The sequence below is a fragment of the Martes martes genome (assembly GCF_963455335.1).
Source record: "Martes martes genome assembly, chromosome: 2".
Lineage (NCBI taxonomy): Eukaryota > Metazoa > Chordata > Mammalia > Carnivora > Mustelidae > Martes > Martes martes.
The window spans coordinates 200,334,992-200,356,696 of NC_137889.1; the positions used below are offsets into that span (position 1 = coordinate 200,334,992).

Below are 21,705 nucleotides of genomic sequence, written 5' to 3' on the forward strand. Positions count from 1 at the left end.
TGGTCTTGATCAAGCTTCGCAATTTATGCAAGGGACCGCTGGGTCTCAAGCATAGGTAAGTGCCATTAGCAGAAAGAGGGTTTGGGACAGAGAAGTAGGATTTCGGTTTCATGAACATCAGTTTGAGGTGCTGATGGGACAACCCAAGAGAGCCGTCCCTTTGGTAGAGATTCAGACCTGGAACTCAGGCAGAAAGTTCAGTAATAGAGGTGGAAAGCTGAGAGTCATTTCCAGATGCGTGGTAGTGGTTAAAGACATGATAATACATGAAATTCCCGACGACTGCACCCATTGACTCAAAAGAGATCCTGCACTTTGCGGGGGAGAGATTAAGGCAAGAAGCAGTAAACGCGGTGACATCAAGTTCTAGGACGTAGGAATTCAGTTCAGCTGTTGTTGTGTGTGACTTAGAGCCTCTACTTGCTTTTCCTACTGCGCTTTCTAGTTTTTAAGCTCGTGAACCGCAGGAGGGACTTCTACTTCACTACTTCCAGTCACCTACTGATGGCCAGTGACCCTCCAGGTTCCTTTAATACTGGGCAGAGAATTAGGCTCAAATTATGGAATTTTAAAATGGCAATATGAAATGTACATATTTCATAGTCCAAAGTTAGAAGACTCTGGAGAAATAAATTTAAATTTAAAAAATTTCAAGACCAAACTGTTTTATAACCCTTCATTTTGTATGTGGTTTTCAGTGGGTATAAAAATACTCAGTGGGTATGTGGGTGGTTTCTCGTGTTTTGGAAATGGTGAGAATATGAGATGCTGTGCGTTGGGTTCTGGGATGAGAGCTATAATTACTGACTCTGATTCTTTCCCAGGATTGGCTCATGGGTGGGTATCTGTTTGATCTAAAAACCCAACAATGCAGAATCCACAGTAATAAACCACTCCCCCACCCCGACCGTCCCCCGCTGCCCCTCCTCCCCCCGGAAATGAAAAGAATTGTTGTGGCGGGAAGAGGGGGAGGCAGGGTGCTGGCTCCTCCCTGCCCCGCCTCCTTTCAGGCCGATCACTGACCATTCGGGTCAGAGATGCAACTCAGAGGGAGGCTGGTGCGGTGGCATCTCCGGGCCTGAGGCACAGCAGCCACTAACAGCTGTGGTGGAAAGAGTTCTAAATAGAACCCAGACTCATTTCAGATCCTCCTCCCCCAAGTCTTGGAGGATGTGGTAAACACCCTAAAAATACCTGCTGTCTGAACCTTTGAGGTCTGGAAAAGGAAGGGGCAGGTGGTAGAATTAGATCCACGTGGTTGTGTGGGGAGGCCTGGCCAGCTACCAGGCCTGCTGCCCGTGGGGGCCTCCTGCCCGTGGGGGTCTCCTGCCCGTGGGGGCCTCCTGCCCATGCGGTTCTGCTGCCCGTGGGGGCCCGCCTCCCGCGGGGTCTGCTACCAAGCTGCTCGGGGAGCTGTCGCCCATGCCGTCCTGTTCAAGGATAAGTGCCTCCTCTTGAGTCTCATATTCACTGTTGGCAGGTTTCAAGGAAACTATTCATAGACCAGGCATCTGCTCTCTGTCCCATTGACCTCAAACCTGCAGCTGCCACCATGGGACTCGGGCAGTGTGCCGGTTTTTAGTTGTATTTCACAGAATTAGAATTTTAGAGCGGCAAGGACCTTAGCCCTTATATTGTTCATGAAACATTCCTTTAAAGTCACTGTACCGAGGGAGGCCTTTTTCTCGGCCTAGATAGTGACCGCAGGGATGTGAAAACGGAGTCTCAGTCCTCGATGATGAAGAGAAATCCATGTCATCATTATGTAACGCAGAAGAATGGAATCCGATCTTTTTAAAAATATCGATGAAACGGTCCTTTGCAAAACTTCTTTTTTGTGAAAAAAAAATAGGGTTGTGGGGCTCATTTTCTTACTCAGACTTCAGTATTTTGAACACAAAGACCATTGGTAACTGAACCAGAAAGAACACCAGGAGTCTTGTTTTCAAGGGGACTTTCAGTATCTAGACACCAATATCTAGTTTCAATATCAGTAACCGCGATGTTGTAATGGAGGGACCATAGCTCACCTCTGTTTTCTTGGGAAAGAAGATTTTCACAGATTACCCCCCAATACATCCGAGACACATTCAGAGTCATGGAGGCAGTCAGCACCATTATAAAATAGCATAAATCACCCAAATTTTTAAGTGCATGAGAACTCTCTTACCCCAGTCTCCTCCAATAAACGGAGAAGGCCCAGCGAGTGCGGAGCCCGTGCTGGGTGCTCTGGAGGCGGGAGCAAAGATGCCCCCAAAAGCCTGTAGAGCTGGTGGCGGAGACAGGACCACTTCAAGCGCTGACGAGTTTTAAATATGTTGCATTTATGGGGGTTACAGAATTTTTATAGTTGTAACAAATATGTATCTTCCATTCTGAGGGTCTCAGAGTTCCCTTCTGTGTCTGGAAGAATGTGCTTATTTTATACTCTGGGTTGAAAGTAAATTGAAAGTTTTTCTTGAATTCTTGAAAAAACAACGTCATGGTGGGTTTTTTTATGTCACTTAATGCCCATCTGCCAGCCGAGAAGCGCGCATTTCCCCGGACCAGTACACTTGGAAGCAGAAGTGAGATTCCTTGGGAGGGAGTCTGCTTTGGGAGTCAGTGTGATTTTGTGGAAAGAGCGTGGCTTTGGGATTTTTAGTCGCTTCAGTTGTGTAGAAGGCAAGGAGGATGTGGGTTTAGAGGGAGTCTTCTTTTTCGACGCATGTCAAGAAGAGACGCAGGGAGAGGGTCACAGCCACGGCCACGGTGCGGGGTAACGCGGGTGGCCTCGTGCCTGAGTTCTCAAACGTTTCCCTCTGAAATTCCAGAATGAAGAGCTTCGAAACTTGTCCCTTTCTGGACATGTGGGATTTGACAGTCTGCCGGACCAGCTGGTCAACAAGTCTACGTCCCAAGGATTCTGTTTCAACATCCTGTGTGTGGGTGAGTGACTCATTTCTGGCTGCTTAGCAAGGACTCTGATCCCGAGGTGTCGGCAGGTGACTGTCAGAGGGACACATTTCGGGGAAAGAGGGGACTGATACTTGTGCTACTCTTCTTCCTCTCATTAGTGAGCCCGGGCAGGAATACACTGTGTATGTCACACAGTTACAAAGATTGGGACTTGGATGTGGTAAATGTTTCATGAGCTTTGTGACGTTACTCACATTGGTATTTTTATTTGTGTCACACAGTCCACTGGTCAGTGTTGTTATTAAAACACTTATTTTAATTTTTGGTGGGGTGAGGGACCTAGAGCCTGACGAGACTATAGGAAGTTGAAAGAAGGGACTGGTAGGAACCCACGTAGAGGGATCATTCAAAAGCATTTTTAGAATTTATTTCTCGGCTCTCGACTACCATGCGATAGAAACCTCCACTGAAATGGAGGTTTAAAATCTGAAATTACTCTAACTTCCCTAATAAACATAATGTTTATTTTTCTGGTTTTTAGAGCAAAAGAATGTAGAATTCTGTTTTATATCTGGAGTAAATTCTCTGCCTGAATGACAGATTAAATGTGTGTCTTTAAATTGGAATCAAAAACTGACCTTTAGTGTATTCCTGATAGATCAATGGAAAAACATCCAAGAGACTTGCTTTATCTACCTCCTCAGTGTGTTTTATTCATACCTCGTAGATGTGCATTCGTGTTTTTCTTCTCTCCAGCCGTATCCTTTTTAAAGGGAAGGCAGAATAGAAGGTGGCGACAAAAGAGGAAAACAGAAGTATAGATCTGTTGGTTTGAAGCAGAAATGGTGCTGGGACAGATAACGGCCTTTCCTTCACTGTCGCTCCTGACGAGTGGCCAGGCTGTACAGCAGTGAGGCGGCTTGGGCTGCAGTGTCGTTGCCATTGTCCTCTTGTCCTCCGGGTATCTGCTTCGGAGACATCACCCTGAGACAGACCCGGAGAAGTTACGTATGTGGCCGAGTGGACCGTCCTTCGCCCGAGCTTGGCCGAATGTACCAGACTTAACTTCTCTTGTCCCAGTAAAGTGAACTGAATTTTAAAAAGCTAGATGCGGAATATAAGAAATACCATTTTTAAAATTGTTAGTTATCAGGGGAAAGGACAGATATTTTCTTTTTCAAAAAACCTGAACATATTAAATGTAGCCCCTGTACTGGGGGGTTCGTTGGTAGAAAGCCGCACTGACTTGTACACTAGACCAGCTCAGTCTGGCATTATGTCTTAAGCGTCGGGTCAGAGAATAACTCGAGAAAAACATGAGCAGCCAGCTCTCATGCATTCCCCTTTTCTGACATGAGGCTGTTTAAAATTCAGCAGGGGAGCTCCTGAATGGCAGCTAGTTCTACAGAGTGGCATAAATGAGTTGTCTTTTCTCCTAGGGTAAATGCTCGTTGCAGAGCAGGGCAATTCTTCATTAGCGTAGCAATTTGTTGGCAATTTGTTGATTTTTCTATTGAAAAGTGCTCTGAATTATGGGCCAATTACTATTCTGGCTTCTCTTCCCTGCCTCCCCCAGCCCTGTCTCCAAAATCAGCTTCCAGAATACACGTGAGGGTTATGCCCCAGCCCCTGCAAGCAGGATAAAGCCTTCCGGTGGGATTGGGCCTGCTGGAAGGACCTGGTTTGACCCGACGTGTGGTGTGCGGTGGGCGTATTGGCTCACTGGCTGACCCTGTGTACGTAGCACCGTTATGATGCTGGTTGGAATTCATCACAAGCCACATCCACGTTGCCCGGATGGATTTGTAAAGCAGCTGCTATTCTGACTTTCCTGGGTGGGCGATAATACCTGTCATTTTTAGATATTTATTCTGGGCTCATTCTTAAACAGGTTTAAAATTAGTTTTTTAATTTAATTAAAATAATACATACATACATATTTTTAATTAGGAGCTCCTCCCTACCCCTTTTCCCCTCCTGCCCCCATTTGCATTCCATAGGGTAGCCCTGTGGAATCCTTCTAGAAATCTACATTTTTCGGTACTTAATTATTTTTGGTGGCTTAAAACAACACTGGCTTATGATCTTATGGTTCTGTACAAGTCCTACCAGGCTAAAATCAAGGCATCCACAGGGCTGAGTTTCTTTCCACAGCCTGTGGGGGGAGCGTGCGTTGCTTGCCGTTGCCAGCTTCTAGAGGCTGCCTGCATCCTGGGCTCGTGGACACGTCCCTCCATCGTCAAGGCCGGCAGCGTTGTGCTTCTCTCTGACTGTTTTTGTGTTAGGAAAGTTTCCGCAGAGAATTCCAGAAATCCAGTTGAAACTCAGTTAAGAGGCCTCCGCGGCTCCCAGACACACTGCAAGGGTCCTACATTGAATCGTGTAATTAAGACCAGCTGGCTCTGGGGATTCGCAGAGTGTTCTCGAGGCCACGTCTGGTTCTTGGTCCTGCTTGCTTCTGCGTGGCCTCACGTGCGGGCGGCCCGCGTGGCTCCCGGCGGCAGGTGCGGCTCCCGGCGGCAGGTGCTGGCCTCGCGGCCCCCGAGCACAACCGAGCCCTTCCTGACGGGTGTCGCTGAACGGTCATAGGCCGTCTCTGACGGACCAGGCCGGAGTCGTATGCCCACGCGGGGTGGGATACGGGGTTAGTTCAGCACAAAACACCACAGGGGCCCCGGGAGGAAGAAGACGTGATCGGAAAGGGGGTTGGGCGTGGAGGAGACGCACCCTGGGCAGGTAAACAGCTCCCGCACAGTTACTTAAGTACTTCAGTGTTTTGCTTTTACGCCAACACCAATGAGATCACACTGTCCATACTCTTCTGCACTTTTTTTTTCCTCTTTTTTGCGCTACAGTAAGTCCTGGCTGTTGCTCCGTGCCGGTGTATCCAGCTGGCCAGGTTCGCTTCCATGACTCTTTGGATCCTGGTTGGAGCCCACGTGAGCCCTTAGGGAGGCCCGCGTCCCGGGTCAGCATTAAACATTAAGCATACTTATCCACAGAGAGCAGAACACACCAGATCCCGCAAATAATTTACAGCAAAATATCTGTATCAGAAAGCAACTCTCACTGCCATCTATCTATTTATTTATTTATATTATTTAAATTCAAGTAGCCAACGTAGAGTACATCATTAGGTTCAGATGTAGCGTTCAGTAATTTATCAGTTGCGTACAACACCCAGTGCTATCACATCGCATGCCCGCCTTCAGGCCCATCACCCCATTATCCCGGCCCCCCAACCTCCACCCTTCCAGCAACCCTTCTGTAGTTAAAAGAGTCTCTCGTGGTGTGTCTCCCTCTCTCATGACTACCCATTCAGTTTGCCTCCCTTCCCCTATGGTCCTCTGTGCTGTTTCTTATGTTCCACATACGAAGGAAGCCCTGTGGTGATTGTCTTTCTCTGACTGACGTATTTAGCTCAGCATAATACCTTCCAGTTCCGTCCACAATGGTCCATCTATTTTTAAAGTCAGAGTCTATGGAAAAGTATTCTATTTGATCAAAATATTTGACAGCTACTTAGAGGAGTAGGTGTCATTTAATTTAAGCAAATCCATGGTACTTTTCACCTTGTCGCCCTACTGTCCGTATGTATTTTTTTAACACAATATGCACGTGTGTGCTATTTAAAGCATCATTATTTTCATGTGATAAATATGGGAGGGAATTGAGAATTTTAAGAAGAGAGTTACGATCCTAGTAAGGAAACTGATCATGTTTAGCAAGAAAGCCTTGAATTTTAATTTTATTTTGTAGCAAGAGCTTTTAGGTTGCGAAGAGGGGAAACAAACCAGGGCAGTAACTCATCCTGGCATGAGCTTAGTGTAGTTTCAGAGGCCACGAATTAAATGTCTGGTGTTAGAACCCATACCTGTTGAATCCTGGAAAGAAATGTAATAAAGAGGAGAGTAGTGTTCACTTAATAGGGAAGAAAACTCTTTTGGTATTAAATTGGATGCCAGACCCCCCACCTCTGTCTTGCTTACAACATACTAAATCACTCCTAAAGCTGTACTTGTATTTACATAAAGCCTTTTCTTACCATGCTGTAATTCTCTAGGGAATCAGAACTATTCAACCTTTCTTCACAATTTTAAGTTTATGTACCTTACTCATTTTCCAAAATGACATTAACTCTATGAGAAACTTCAGCATTGATCCAGAAGTATGTAAGTTCTTTGAGTATATACAGTGACAGATAAAACACTGTAACATCCCTGCGTTTGAAGGGCAACCAGTTCAGTAGGGTCAAAGTAAATTAATAATACATCTTGAGGATAGAAATCTTCCCTGTAAACCCACCGTAGTTGTTTTGAGAGAATGACAGAAAGGAGTAGAAAACATGCACGTTTAAGATCTTTATAGCCAAGACTATAGTATGAACATAAACTGTGGAATTTTACACTTAAATCTTTTTTTCTCAAGAATTTTATTAAATATTTTTTTTATTTGGGTATAGTTGGCACAGGTTACATTAGCTTCAGGTGTACATTTGTATCCCATACTGCTTTTCCAGGAAAGGATACGAAATGATTTACAGGGTGAAGTGAATGAGTAAATGAATAAATGAATAAAGATAAAATTAACCCCATTTCACATAAAGAGAAGCCAGGGCGAGTCGGAACTAAAGCTGGCAGGTTGGTCTGTAGCAGTTCTGTCAGGGTTGGATTTGTCTCTCAGCCAGTGGTCAGAGCATGGGATGAATCCGTTTACCCAAAAGATACTCACTGAGCACATACTACATGCCAGACATCAGCTAAAAGTTGAACAATGACGGATTTATGGTATGTGTAAAGTGAAAACAAAACAGTTGCTCCAGATGAAACAGTTTGGCCTAGAAAAATCTCCCCCGTGGATTTTCAGAAGAGATAACGGTACGTGACACTGCAGTTAGGTCTAGATTTCTAAAATTCGCCCGATCCGTGCAGTTGATCCACACAATGGCAAGTGTCACATACTGTTCTTTCAAGTCCCTCATGCAGGCTGGTGGCACTAGACAAAGCATGTTTCATCAAAGGTGATTTGATGAGTTAAAACAACACAGCTTAGGAGCAGAGCTCTCTGATTATCTGGCTTCATCCAAGAATAAAACTCTGGAATATTTAGAGGAGGCAGGCCGACCTTCATGCACAATTACTTGGATAATTAAACAGGTTGCCAGACCTGGCAATCAGTAAAAGATGCTGAATCATGGATTGGCTTTTCGATCAATCTATAATTACCTTCTAATTAATAATAAAATCCTACTGGGTCTTTTTTTTTTCTTTTTTCTTAATTCCTTCCTTTCTTCCTCTTTCCTTCTTTCTTTCTTTTTTTCTTTCTTTCTCACTCTCTCTCTCTCTCTCTCTCTTCCTCTTCTCTTCTCTTCTTCATTCTTCTTTTTCTTCTTCTTCTTCTTTTTATTTTAATGTCCAGCTTGTGAGCTTGTGGTTTAATAAGAGCTTGTGGTTTAAATAAGCCTGTGAATAGAATGGAAGAGTTAGCGCAGCTTTTGACTGTGATGTGGGTGTCCCGTTCACCAGGCTTGGGAGGAGCAGGAGAAGCAGAAGCCGCAGACAGAACTTCAAGAGTAAATCTCTGCTGTAACAATGGAATGTTTAGGCAGATGTATTTATAACAGAACAAACAACAAACTCTGAAAAATCTACCAAAATGGCAAATCTCAGTATAAATGATCACCATGATCATTTTTTTCCTTCAATTAACTTTTAATGAATGCCTGTGTTGTGCCAGATACTCCACTAGGGAGTTCTGAAATGCTTCAGAGCTGGTGTTAGTCATTTATTTTCTCAAAATATTGTTATGGTTGTTGGGTTTGAATCCAAACTTATTAGGCTTTCTGTTACTCAGTTAGAATGAAGCCTTTTTGTTCTTTTGGGTGGCTCAGAATTCTAGAAGATGCCCTCCTTCCTGAGGATAGAGAGAGGCCCGACGAACCGACGGACTCCAAACTCCCCTCGTTCTGTAATTCCTCTTATTCCAAAATTTGTCATTCCTTCTCGACTGCTTTTGGTGAATCACGCTGCTGCGAGAGTAGCTGTGTCTAATTATGGCCCTTAAAAGCACAGAGCATAGAAATGGAAAGCAAAGCACTCTGAAATTTAGAGGAACAGTGGTTTTTCCAAGCCATGGGTTAGCCCCGTGCTATAAGTAGTGCCTGGAATGCTAATTGTTCATAATTTCCACCTTAATGTAAATGATAATTAAAATTACCTTGCCTTAAAAAAAAAAAAAAAAAAAAGCACACATGTGCTTAACGAATTCTCAACCTAGTAAAATGGATTGGTCATTTCAGTCCTGTCTAGGTAACCTGGAATCCTTACCGTGTAAATTGAAATCCCCATTGCTGTTTGCAGGGTCGCTGTGTACTGAGAGAAACTTGAACCTGTGCAGGGACCTTTCTAAGATAGTTCTGCTGCTGTTCCTTTGTCTGTGTTCTGAAAATGGGTAAATCTGGAAGAGAACTTTGTGGCACTTGAGATCAAGTTACAGATGTAGCAGACACGGAAAATGACTGCAGCGCCCTCAGCATTGAACTGCCTACAGATTCTAAGTATCAGAGAGTGAGAGCTCTGTTTGTTTCTCTATCCGTTACACAGTAACTTTGTTTTGCTCAGGGTTATTTTGTTAAGCCATGAATCACAGATATCAGCTATTGGCTCTCTCACATTAGGAAGCAGAGACTAGTTTAGATACTTTTATTGATGGGCTTTTTTTTTTTTTTTTTAAGATTTTATTCGTTTGAGAGAGAGCACAGGGGATGGGGTGGGGGGGTTGGCAAAGGGAGAGGAAGAAACACACTCTCCCTGCTGAGCTGGGGTGGGGGGGGGGGGTCCATCCCAGGACCCAGAGATCATGACCTGAGCTGAAGGCAGATGCTTGACCATCCGAGCCACCCAGACGCCCTTTGATGGGCTTTTTTATAAGAATATCCAGGAAAGTAAGGAGAACCGGAAACAGTCTCAGCAGTTACATATCCACACTTTGTAGAGATCTGGAATGACAGTCACGATATTACAGAGGCTCAGTCAGTGTCAGTTGCCCGTTTTTATTCACCATTTGTCCCCAGCACCCATGCTCATCACAGAGGATGTACTTAAATATTATTAATGAATAAATTTCAGGTACTAATCTCTACTGTGTCTGTCCGCTCTCTTCCCCCTGTATTCCCTGCTGAGGGTCTATGAGCAGCACGTTTTCTATTTCCGTACAGTCTTTCCTGCCTCAGAGCCTCTGCCTACTCACTTCCCTCTGTGTGCCTTTTCTTTTCCATGCTGTTGCTTTGTGTGTGGATTGTGTATCTCTCGTTCAAACCCCCAACGGGAGAAGTTCTGATTGGATGGACAGGCCACTGTCCAGTGTGGAGCACTTTCTTGGAGCATAGTCACCAGGCGGCTGTGGGTGCCTTCGGTCAGGGGCTAGTCCGGGTCCAGTTACCTGTGGTCACTGGCAAGGTCGCAGGGCATGGTCTTGCTCGTAAGAGGAGTGTGGTTATGGCAGACACTTAGAATGTCATTCTGTAATGCTGAAGTAGAGTCTGCTGTTCTGTCACATTCCAGGTCAGGTTCCGAGCCACACCGGGAGAACAGTGTGTCAAGCTAATACGTTGTCGTGGTCCCAGAGAGTGGCACAGAGCTTGGCACATTGTAGGCACTGGAAAAAGTACTGGCTGAGTGAGGCCTGGTGAAGGAGGACATTCTTTGAGTTTAAATGTATCAGGGGCCTGCCTAATGGGAAAGGTTGGAGAGTGAGGCAGAGGTACTTCCACAGTTTCACTGCAGCCAGTGGGAAGACACAATAAAGCTTCTAAGTAGAGAAAGCTCAGGTCCGGGAGCGCTTCATCCTCCTTCAGTTTCCCGTGGCGCTGGGAAGTAATGAGCGTTACAGGGGCCCCAGGGTGGCTCAGTGGGTTAAGCCTCTGCCTTCAGCTCAGGTCATGGTCTCAGGGTCCTGGGATCGAGCCCCGCATCGGGCTCTCTGCTCAGCAGGGAGCCTGCTTCCCCCTCTCTCTGCCTGCCTCTCTGCCTACTTGTGATCTTGCTCTGTCTGTCAAATAAATAAATAAAATGTTAAAAAAAAAAAAAAAAGAAAGTGATGTGCGTTACAGAAGCTCTGATTGGTAAGTGAAAAGTGGGTTTTGTCACACAGTGGGACAGTTGCTTTTTTAAAGCTACAAATCCCAGAGCTCTTTTTCCCATAGAATTGTCACCGTCCCAAAAGTCTTCACAGCAACCCTTTAGAAGAGGAACCTCATGGGGTTTGGATTTGTTGAAAGAGTTGCAGCATGGTGGCATGTTTAAAGGGAACTGAAAGTATAATTGGGAAATATTCCAGATTTGAAAAATAAAGGCATTCTTACGGATCCTGTGTCTTGATTTCTGCCTCCCTGTTTCACGCCGCACTCCGTTGCCGCCGCCGCCACCAGCAGCACCACCACCGGTGTAGGTTCTTCCTCCGTGCCAGCCGCTTTTAACTCGACATAAGAATTCGGATTAGGAAAGAGCCTGGCTTGGGGCGCCTGAGTGGCTCAGTGGGTTAAAGCCTCTGCCTTCGGCTCAGGTCATGATCCCAGGGTCCTGGGATCGAGCCCCGCATCGAGCTCTCTGCTCAGCAGGGAGCCTGCTTCCTCCTCTCTGCCTGCCTTTCTGCCTGCCTCTCTGCCGACTTGTGATCTCTGTCTGTCAAATAAATAAAAATAAATAAAATCTTTAAAAAAAAAAAAAAAGAATTAAAAAAAAAAAAAAAAAAGGAAAGAGCCTGGCTTGACACTGTTTGGAGGCCTGGCTGACGCGCTTGCTGCGCATTTGGGGTCCTCATTTGCTTAGGGGGGCGGCCTGGGGTCCCCGCTGCTCGCGTTCACACGCGTCCGGGCGTCAGTAAACGCCGAGTGGAATTCTCGATGGGAATGAACGAGGCCTCGTTGCAGGCTTTTTCACCTCCTTAACTTTCATCATTGCAGGTTTCACCCGGCACCTAGAAGAGCTGCCGAGTAAGTGTTTCTCCGTCTTGACTCCAGTCGGATAGGGAAGGGAAAATGGGAATGATGCGGCGGCGCCGCGCGGGCGTGTCCCTGTAACCGGAAAACACGAGGCGCGGGTTTTCTCTCTGATAGGAAAGTCGGGACGTTGTGTTTGTTGAGTGGCGGGGTCAGAACCACACAAAACTTGGGTGGAAACCACGGCTCTGCCACAGAACCGTGTGACTTAAGGCAAGTTCCTTAAACTCATCCGGGCCTTACGGCCCCGTCTGTGAAATGGAGGGGACAGGAGCGCCTGTTTCGTGGGGGATCGTAGTAGGATTTAAGTGTGGTGATGCAGCGGAAGCCGTTGCCCTGGGGCCTGTCCCAGAGTAAGTCCTCAGTACCTGCAGCTGGGTCTGTTGGAATCGCTGTCACTGTCGAGAGTGTGGTCTTGAAAATGTTAATTCTTTCCAGCAGCATTAGATAGTATCAGATCATTTGACGACATCTCATAATGTAAGTGAGATTGGTCTTTTTCCCCTGGTAACAGAAACAAACAATATAGTATTTCTTAAAGTAAGGTAATTTTACACACCAATATTTAGGAGACGAAGACATACAGTTTATGTCTTTATAATGTATAAGCTGCCACAGGCAAGCTTACAGGTTCTTTTTCTCTATCCAGAGGTTAAGAAGAGCATCTCGATCTGTAAGCACAAGATCTTTTATGCTGAATGGTTCCTGGTATTCATTAAGGCCTATCTAGGGAGGTCTTTGATAGCTTACACATGGAAAGAACTATCTTTCCGTCATGGAATTTCTGGTGATACTTTTATGAAAATTTTACAAATATGAGTGAGAAATTTCTGATGAATTCAACTGATGTCTGAGAGGCACTGACACATTCTGTCATGTCTCCCTTGTGGTCATCAGGTGAGACGGGCATCGGCAAATCCACGTTAATGGACACTTTATTCAACACCAAATTTGAAAGTGACCCAGCTACGCACAATGAACCAGGTGTCCGGTTAAAAGCCAGAAGTTACGAGCTTCAGGAAAGCAATGTACGGCTGAAGTTAACCATCGTGGACACCGTGGGATTTGGAGACCAGATAAATAAAGACGACAGGTACATCTTGGGGTTTCATGGGGAGATAAATGGATCGGGAGATGGCAGGGCCTGTCCTGGGTAAATTCAGAGGCTAAATGTTCCCTAGTTATGGGGCTGGTCTTCTGTTACCTAATAGAAAAAACATTCTTGTTCTTTGAGAAATTTTCTTAGAATGTTCTTCCCTGAAGTCCGAACCAGACAGCACAGTCGGTTCCAGCTAGTGTAAAGGAAAAAAAGGGACTTCTTAGAAGGACTAAGTTAGCTTATGGCGTTTTTCCAGGAGGGTCATGGAACTCCATTTGGGGGCTTTCCCAGAAGGAAAGCAATCTAGAGAAACACCCAGTGATTCTACAGAACAATTGGCAGACGCCCCCGCCACCAGTCACCTCATATAATTTGGCACCCGTGGCACTGCGGGAAGGTCTCTAGAACCACCAGTTCTGTCCCGGATAACCGGATGCCTGTACCGTCACTTGCGGGGTGAACGGGTGTGGCCTGCGCGTGGCCTCTGTGGTGGGTTTCTCACTCCCTGCTTCCAGGTCTCGGGTGGCTGCCTCTGCTTGGTAGAAACTAAACTGCTTCTAGAACACTAGCCGTGAGAATCTGGGAAATGTGGTTTTGGTTTTTGTTTTTTGCAACTCTGCAAAATAAGAAGGTATTAAAGAGGAGAGGAATGTGGAATGAGCATCTGCCATGCTCTCTTAGTCCCTGGGGCAGATTGGGATATTTGACTTAATCCCCAAATGCTTACAGATTTCAGTGAAAACTGAGAGTTGATGAGAAATCCTCTGTGAGAAGCCACGCCCCAGGATTTAGGAGACCTGGGTCGTAGCCTGGATTCTACCAGTGACAGCGATGGGACCGTGGCAAGTTGTCTCACTTTAAGGGAGCGTCACTGGACGTGTGATACTGTGTATAGTCCTGTTCTTAGGCAGGGGCCTGAGGAAGGACACTGTGAAAGGCAAGGCCTGGGACAGGGTGTGGCTATAAGGGGGGTCATCCTGCATTTTGAAGTCCTGGGTCAAAGTGGTACCAGCTCCTAAAACCTCAAAGTGCAGAAAGCATTTTAATGGCAGATCTGTTGAAAAAAATCTCAATTTCCAGCTGGGACTGGATCTTGCCCGTTGATGGGAGTGCTTGGTGTGAGGCACTGTGAGTCCTTCTGTGAAGCGTGGGGCACTTCCTCTAGGCCTGTGGAGGGGTGGGCAGCCTGCGGGTGCAGAACTGCCCAATCGAGTGTGAATGACTGGTTTCAGTCCAGCCTGATGAGGAATGTAGGTCAACTGGATTAAACTCGCCCCCTCTCTCCTGTGGGGTTTGTTAAGCTAATGAAGTAACAGATCCAGTAAAGTATACATGTGAAAGAAAGGGCGTGTTTAACCTGATTAAGAAATAAATTATTTTCTAAGAATTGTGTTCTGCTAGTTTGTACGCAGAGAGAGGTTACCACCTGCAGGTGAGTCTTACGTATTCATTTGTGAAAACCTGTTCACATAAACTTGAAGGTATAATTATAAAATAATACAGTTAGTTTTTAGTTTGATAAAACACATACTCAATTTATAAAGCCGAGGAAGTTTCTCTCGTCTTTCTGAGTTGCTGTACACCTTTATCTGAGGGAAGCTGTTAATCTTGAAACTGGTGCTCAACGGATATGTGAACCTCGGTCCCCAGATACTGTTCACACTTCTCGTGATCATCCATCCTCTTCATCATTCTTACCACCAGATGTCTTACGACTATTTTAAATATGGTATTCATTTTCAGAAGAATTAGAGAAAGTTAAAATTATCCCAGGCCCAAAGATGATTCTAGAACGGGGCTTCCAGAGACATTTTTGTGCAGAGACAACATTATGGGAATAAAACACCAAATCAGTAAGATATGTTTGCTTAGGGCTCAGAAATTTTATTAGTACCAGGGTTTTTCTTTCTTTCTTTCTTTCTTTTTTAAAATTTCCTCAGAACTGTGTATATTATATGCACATGTTTTGTAAAGAGGAACTTGAACTATTTTAGTGTAGAATGTCTATTGCCTAGAGATACTTTAACTATCTCGATATATACAAGCACCACAGTAATTAGGAAGAAATATTTAATTCATCCTCTGGCTGAGCTCCATTTTATCTAGGGAGCAGTTTAAATGTTCTTCAATAAACATTGTCCTGTAATAACAGCAGCGATTGTTAGATGTAGTGAGAAGGATTTCATCCCGCATCTGGTCAAAATGAACTGTCTGCACATTGTGTAGGGGGGCGGACAGCTAAGCCCAGACCCTGCAGCTGAGCTGCTGCTCTTAATTTATGACCTCAGTGCCAGAGAACGATGGAGAGGTTCCTGCCTGAAGGCTGTTTGTAATGCCAAGTGAAACAGAGGAAGGGAAAGGCCTTGGCAACAGCAACAAGAGCACAGGTGCATTTTGGGGCTGGGGAGGGAGCCGGGGCTCCCTGTCGTTGGGCCATCACCATTTCTCCGGAGCGAGCCGTGTCTCCGTCTCTGTCTCTCCGGCCCGCACGGGTTTCTCCCTGCGGTTGGAGGTTGTCATGCTTGTGCACTCCCTGACTGGAAGGCGGTAACCGGACCGTCTTGCAGGAATGAGAACAGTCTTCCAGCATCTTTCTGCTAAGACTCCGTGTGCTCTTCCCCGCTCCGAGTCACGGCCTCGGTGGCTGCGTGACGTGCGTCCCCCCCGAGTGGGGATTGGCCTTCAACCTGCTGATTCTCACTGGCCAGCACGGACAGCAAGTGGCTGTTGCAATACCGATTCTCACATTTGCAGCTGGAGGCCTCTTTAAGAAATTACTGACTCATTTGGGTCAAATAATAGTTTCCAAGGAGATTTAGAAGAGAGGAAGTGTGATATTAACCTAACCTAGATACCAAATATTTTTTTTCTTCTGAAATTTCTTGACAGCTGTTGCATAACCTCTTTAAATGGCATTTGGAACTCTGTGCCCCAGAAGGCATTGTTGACACTGTTGACTCTAAACCCAAATGACTATTGTTTAAAAAAAATTTTTTTTCGGACAGTCTGCTTCCATAAAAGAATTGGAAGTGAGGTATGCATTTTTGCATTGATATGTAACCATATGGGAAGCAATGTGTTGTTTCTCTAAACCCGTGATTATTTTTACTACTGTGGGGATGAGGCAAGCTTTTCGGCCATGAATGCGGGACTTCAAGAATGTCCCGGCGTGTTTGTGTGGGCTTCAGTCATGTCAGCATTCCTGCATGAGTATCTGCCCGGGACAGAGCTGGCTAGAAGGAGACAGGAAGAGAGATCTGGTAAGGTTTCCTGTTGTGTTTAACAGCAGGATTAACTCTTTGTGGTTAAGACCTTCATGTCGCTTTGTGTGTCTGTCTTCTTCAGTTGAGAAGGGAAGAGTCTAGAGAAGTCGGTAAACCGAGTTTTGTTGTAGAGCTGGAAATAAAATAATTCATGTGCCCCACATTTGGGAAATGGGAGACGCAGTGTCAGTGGCGTATCCTAACTGTCATGGTGATCAGCCCTGAGGAGCACGAATAATGGAAATCCTCAGACTCACGACATCTTTGTGTCAGAGTTATAAAATGGTAGCGAAGTGGACCCTTTGGTCTCTGTAATTTCTATTTTTACCACACTTTCTGATGGAGGTAGCTGAGAGCTAAGGAAAACTATAACTAACAGCAAGACAGAGAAAACGAGATGGTGGGTATCTGGCCACATAGAAAGTGGGGAGTCGGCCCCTGAACAGTGGTGTTGGTTCTTCTGCAAGAATGATCAGAGGGTAGCTTGGGTGGATAGAAAACACTGTATAAAATATTTTTTTTCCATCAGTTTTCAGGGTCAGCCTCTGTATTGTGAATTTTGTGGCTGGAGGTCAATGAAAAAAATGAGTTGTGGGTAAAAAGGACTGTCCCCATGCCTTAAAAGGAGACGATGTGACAATGTAAGGACTAGATTCTGTTTACTCTCCTCCATTGTCCTCTGCATGGTAGGACTACAATCCAGAGAAGTTGAAATTGACCAAACAGAAAATAAAAAATTGGTGTCCCTTCTGTAAGAATGGAAACTAGCAAAAGGCAGAATTGGGATTCAGCTTCCTTATCTTTATGACTGTGAATGTAGATCAGAAGTGGAAAGGAGTAGGAGGAGAGGGGCCAGTCATTTGTTTAAAGGATGGTGAAGGGGAGTATAAAACTGCCGGCTGACTTAAACACAGGGAATAGTGATTTTAGTAAATAGTTCTGGAATACATTTCTTTTAATTTGTTATAACGGTAAGAAGTTAAAGTTGGTGGCATTTCTTTTTTTTTTTTTTTTTAAAGATTTTATTTATTTATTTGACAGACAGAGATCACAAGCTGGCAGAGAGGCAGGCAGAGAGAGAGGGGGAAGCAGGCTCCCCGCTGAGCAGAGAGCCCGATGCGGGGCTCGATCCCAGGACCCTGAGATCATGACCTGGGCCGAAGGCAGAAGCTTAAACCACTGAGCCACCCAGGCGCCCCAAGTTGGTGGCATTTCTTGCTTGACTCTCCGTGTGGGTGCCATTCACCAAGAGAAGGACTCCAGGGAAGTGTGGCTTTGGGGCCAAGGGGAGGAGTCCCGTCTTGGACACGTTTGGTTAGAAGAGCCAAAGGTACCTCTTCAGCAGCTGGATGGATGGGCTGAAGCTCGAGTGAGGGATCCGGGCTACTAGCAGAGGTTTATGAATTGTCATCACTTAGATGGTAAGTAAAACACAGGAATAAATGGGATTTTTCAGGGAACTCACGTAAAGGGAAAAGGAGGAGATTGGAAGATTAGCCAGAACTCCCTGCCGGGGAAGGGCAGAAGGAAACCCAAGATGTACGAGAACAGGTGGTTTCTTGGGCTGTATAGACTCCAGGGCAGAGAGCGTCCCTCACTGGAAAAGGGGAGATGTGATGCCTCCCATAGTCTTGGAGGATCAGAATCAACCCCAGAGGCAAGAGGGAAATTAATAGAAAGCAGAAACGTACTGGGAGCGCTGCTGGGGGGAGGTGCTGAGAAGCTCAAAATCAGGAACCGGTGAGGCAGGAAGGAGCAATTGCTGGCGAGCTGCTTTTCCTTTCCTTTCCTAAGAGGGTGTTGGGGAAAGACCCCGGTTCCCCGAACACATGACTCAGTCTCCGGAGACGGAAGCATCACGAGGCCTTGGATGGGCACAGGTGGACCTCGGTGGAGCGGCAGGTCCACTTCCCTGCAGGGCAGCGGCCCAGCGGCAGAGTGGTTCCCGGGCGCTGGGTGTGGGGGGCGGGGGTTCCTTTTCCGCCTTCTCTTTCTGAAAAGTCAGGCTGGCCTTTCTCTTATTTGTTACTATTTTTTATTATATTACTGTGAAATAGTTACACCTTGCTCTTCTGTGCTAGTGCTTTACACACACTAGCTTATTTGTAACATTGTACACACACTCGCTCTCTGAGACAGATGCTGCTTTGCCCTTGATTCACCTTGAAATCGAGACACGAAGGGGTTTAGTAACTTGCTCCAAGTCACATACGTACTGGGTTGTGGAGTTGGGATTGGTTTGGCTTGAATCCATGCTTCTAACCACTATCCTATGATAATTCACATGATTAATATTGTTCTTTTATACTTGCCTGTGTTTTAAAGTGGAAAACAGAGAAGGAACTTACCACTTGTTCATTCTTTCTATTAGATTTTATTGGGATTTCTGTTGTTATATTTAGAACCTTATCGTTATGGAGGCATATCCTGTTTTTTCTTTAAACCACTAGGGATTTTGTCTGCTCACATTGAATCAGCGGACTGTGATGAATCACAGAGGAAAAATATCAAAAAACGTCTTTTTCTGAGTGCTTTCAGTTTTTGGTTATAAATGTGCTTTGTTTTCTTTGTTCGTTCATTCTCTCAGGTGTCTGCTGTCGTCCACATTATCAAAGATTTGTAGTTCCCTTTCACGGACTTCAGTTTAGTATATGAGTCAGGAGAGCGGAGTGTTGAAAGGTTTTTCTTTCTTTCTTTTTTAAGATTTTATTTTTATTTATTTGAGAGAGAGAGAAAACATGAGAGGGGAGAAGGTCAGAGGGAGAAGCAGACTCCCTGCAGAGCTGGGATCCCGATGCGGGACTTAATCCTGGGACCCCGGGATCACGACCTGAGCCGAAAGGCAGTGGCTTGACCAACTGAGCCACCCAGGTGCCCGGGTTTTTATTTTTCTTAAAGCTTAAGTCATTCCTCAGCAAGGTGGTAAGTTTGGGGAGAATGAACCCATTGCGTTCCCAGTAGACCAATCTCATTGTGGCTAACACTGACTTGAGTCCCCTGGGGACCTGAACGTTTACAGCTTTTCCAGTGACCTACTGAATGTACTGCGGAGCCCCTGGAGAAATCTGGTGTATTGAATGCGTATTCCCAATGTGCTATTAGTGATTATGGTCAGTTAATGGGATCATACATAATCATTCAAAACAGATTTGGTATATATATATATTTTTTTAAGATTTTATTTTATTTTTTATTTATTTGACAGAGATCACAAGTAGGCAGAGAGGCAGGCAGAGAGAGGGAGGGAAGCAGGCTCCCTGCTGAGCAGAGGGCCCAATGTGGGGCTCGATCCCAGGACCCTGAGATCATGACCTGAGCTGAAGGCAGAGGCTTTAACCCACTGAGCCACCCAGGAGCCCCTCAAAACAGATCAGAATTATGACTTGCTGAGAAGAAAGAGTTCATAGTTTACCTTCAGATCATAAAGTGTCAGAGCTGGAAGTGATCTTGAAGCTCCTAATCCCCCGGGCCCATGGGTTTATAGATGAAACCGTGGGAGGAGCCCCGGGCCAGGTGAGAGCCCGGAGAGCCCCTCAGGTCTGGAGGAATGGGGCGGGCGACCGGGGAGGAGCTCCCACTGGGTGATGCCGCCGCCTGAAATAGAAGAGCCCCTTTCCTTGTCCGCCCCGGTGTCCGTCGGTTGGCAGAGGCGGTCAGAGTCCCTTTATTGAGACAGACTTGGAGACTGCATTTCGGCCCAGCAGGAAGGCAGGCCACATGCTCTTGGCGATGTCTTCCGTGGGAGGTGACAGCGTGGCTCGCGCGTTTATAATGTCTGTTTGAAAGGACGAATGAGCCAGGAGAACACTAGGAAGAAGTGTTGGGGTGGGGGGGCCGGCAGGGACCGGGGCGCAGGCAGGTGAACGCTGCCAGCGTCTGGCCGGGACAGCACCGGGAGCCGGGGAGGGGCCGGGGAGCGGAGCCCAGGAGACGGTCCGGCCCGAGGGTGGGCGGCCTGGGGTGCCCAGGGACGCCGCGGGGGCTTCGGCTCGTCAGCGGGGGAGCCGCGGGAGGGTTGTCCCGCCCCGAGCCGCGTGAGAGGTTGGAGACTGGACGGGCCGAGCTGAGGCTGCGTTTCCCGCCCGCCCCGCGCAGCTACAAGCCCATCGTGGAGTACATCGACGCCCAGTTCGAGGCGTACCTGCAGGAGGAGCTGAAGATCCGGCGCTCGCTGTTCAACTACCACGACTCCAGGGTCCACGCCTGCCTCTACTTCATCGCCCCCACGGGCCACTCCCTGAAGTCTCTGGACCTGGTCACCATGAAGAAGCTGGACAGCAAGGTACGCCCTGGCCCGCCGGCCCCTCCCGGTCCCGATCCCCTCTGTCTGGGGCCCTGGTTTAGTGTCTCCTTTGAATGTCATTCGGTTGTGGTTTGTTCACGAGACCGTTTTCCGCAGCAGTTTCAGGCTCCCAGCGGAGTGAGGAGGAAGGTCCGGAGATGCCCGCGTACCCCTGTCCCCACCCCCACACCCCCGTCCGACGGGCACCTTGTTACCGTCCTGCGCTCACAGTGACGCGTCAGCCCCCGAAGCGCGTTGTCTGTGCTAGGGTTCCCTGTTGGTGGCGGATGGCCTGTGGGCTTGCACACATCTAGAAAGAGCTGCATCCCTCATTATAGTGCACAGAGTCGTTTCCTGCCCTGAAACTCCTCCGTGCTCCTGCCTGTCCGTCCCTCCCCGCGTCCTCCAACCCCGTAATTGTCTTTTCTGGTTTACAGAACAATAGGGTTTAGCAATGTGAGAAAAATGCTTCAAAACCTCTGGATGTTGGGCTAAACAAAATAAAACAAATAAAACCATGGTGCTCTTTACCAGGTATTTTTAGTTCTTAAATTAGCACCAGTGGGTGCTCTGATGAGGGCCAGGGAGTTATATAGTAGAAACACCTAAAAGGTCATAGGAAGGGTTAAATTTAGGGAGATTGAAATATGAAGTCACAATTTATTTTCTTAAGAGCTCTAAATTTCTTTTTTTCTTTTTTCTTTAGAAGATTTTTATTTATGGGGCGCCTGGGTGGCTCAGTGGGTTAAAGCCTCTGCCTTCGGCTCAGGTCATAATCTCAGGGTCCTGGGATCGAGCCCCGCATCGGGCTCTCTGCTCCGTGGAGAGCCTGCTTCCTCCTCGCTCTCTGCCTGCCTCTCTGCCGACTTGTGATCTCTGTCTGTCAAATAAATAAATAAAATCTTTTAAAAAAAAAGATTTTTATTTATTAGAGAGTGAGCACTGCACAGGGGGTACAGAGGGAGAGGGAGAAGCAGTCTCCCCGCCGAGCAGGGAGCCAGGACTCAGTCCCTGGGATCATGACCTGAGCCGAAGGCAGAGGCTTTAACCCCCTAAGCCACCCAGGCGTGCCCCCCACCACCATGTTTGTTTGTTTTTTTTAAAGATTTTATTTATTTGACAGAGATCACAAGCAGGCAGAGAGGCAGGCAGAGAGAGAGGAAGG

General features: G+C 46.6%; 1 protein-coding gene across 3 annotated transcripts in view; it reads left to right on the forward strand.

Annotated features, from left to right (window-relative positions):
• Positions 1–21,705, forward strand: part of SEPTIN11 (septin 11) — a 123,411-nt gene that overhangs the window by 75,533 nt on the left and 26,173 nt on the right. For all 3 annotated transcript variants that reach the window (XM_080831147.1, XM_080831146.1, XM_080831145.1), the window contains exons 2-4: positions 2,814–2,928; positions 12,794–12,989; positions 20,354–20,540. In XM_080831147.1, the coding sequence (XP_080687273.1) occupies positions 12,823–12,989; positions 20,354–20,540 (354 nt within the window). In that variant the 5' untranslated portion in view covers positions 2,814–2,928; positions 12,794–12,822. The remainder of the gene's footprint in view (positions 1–2,813; positions 2,929–12,793; positions 12,990–20,353; positions 20,541–21,705) is intronic.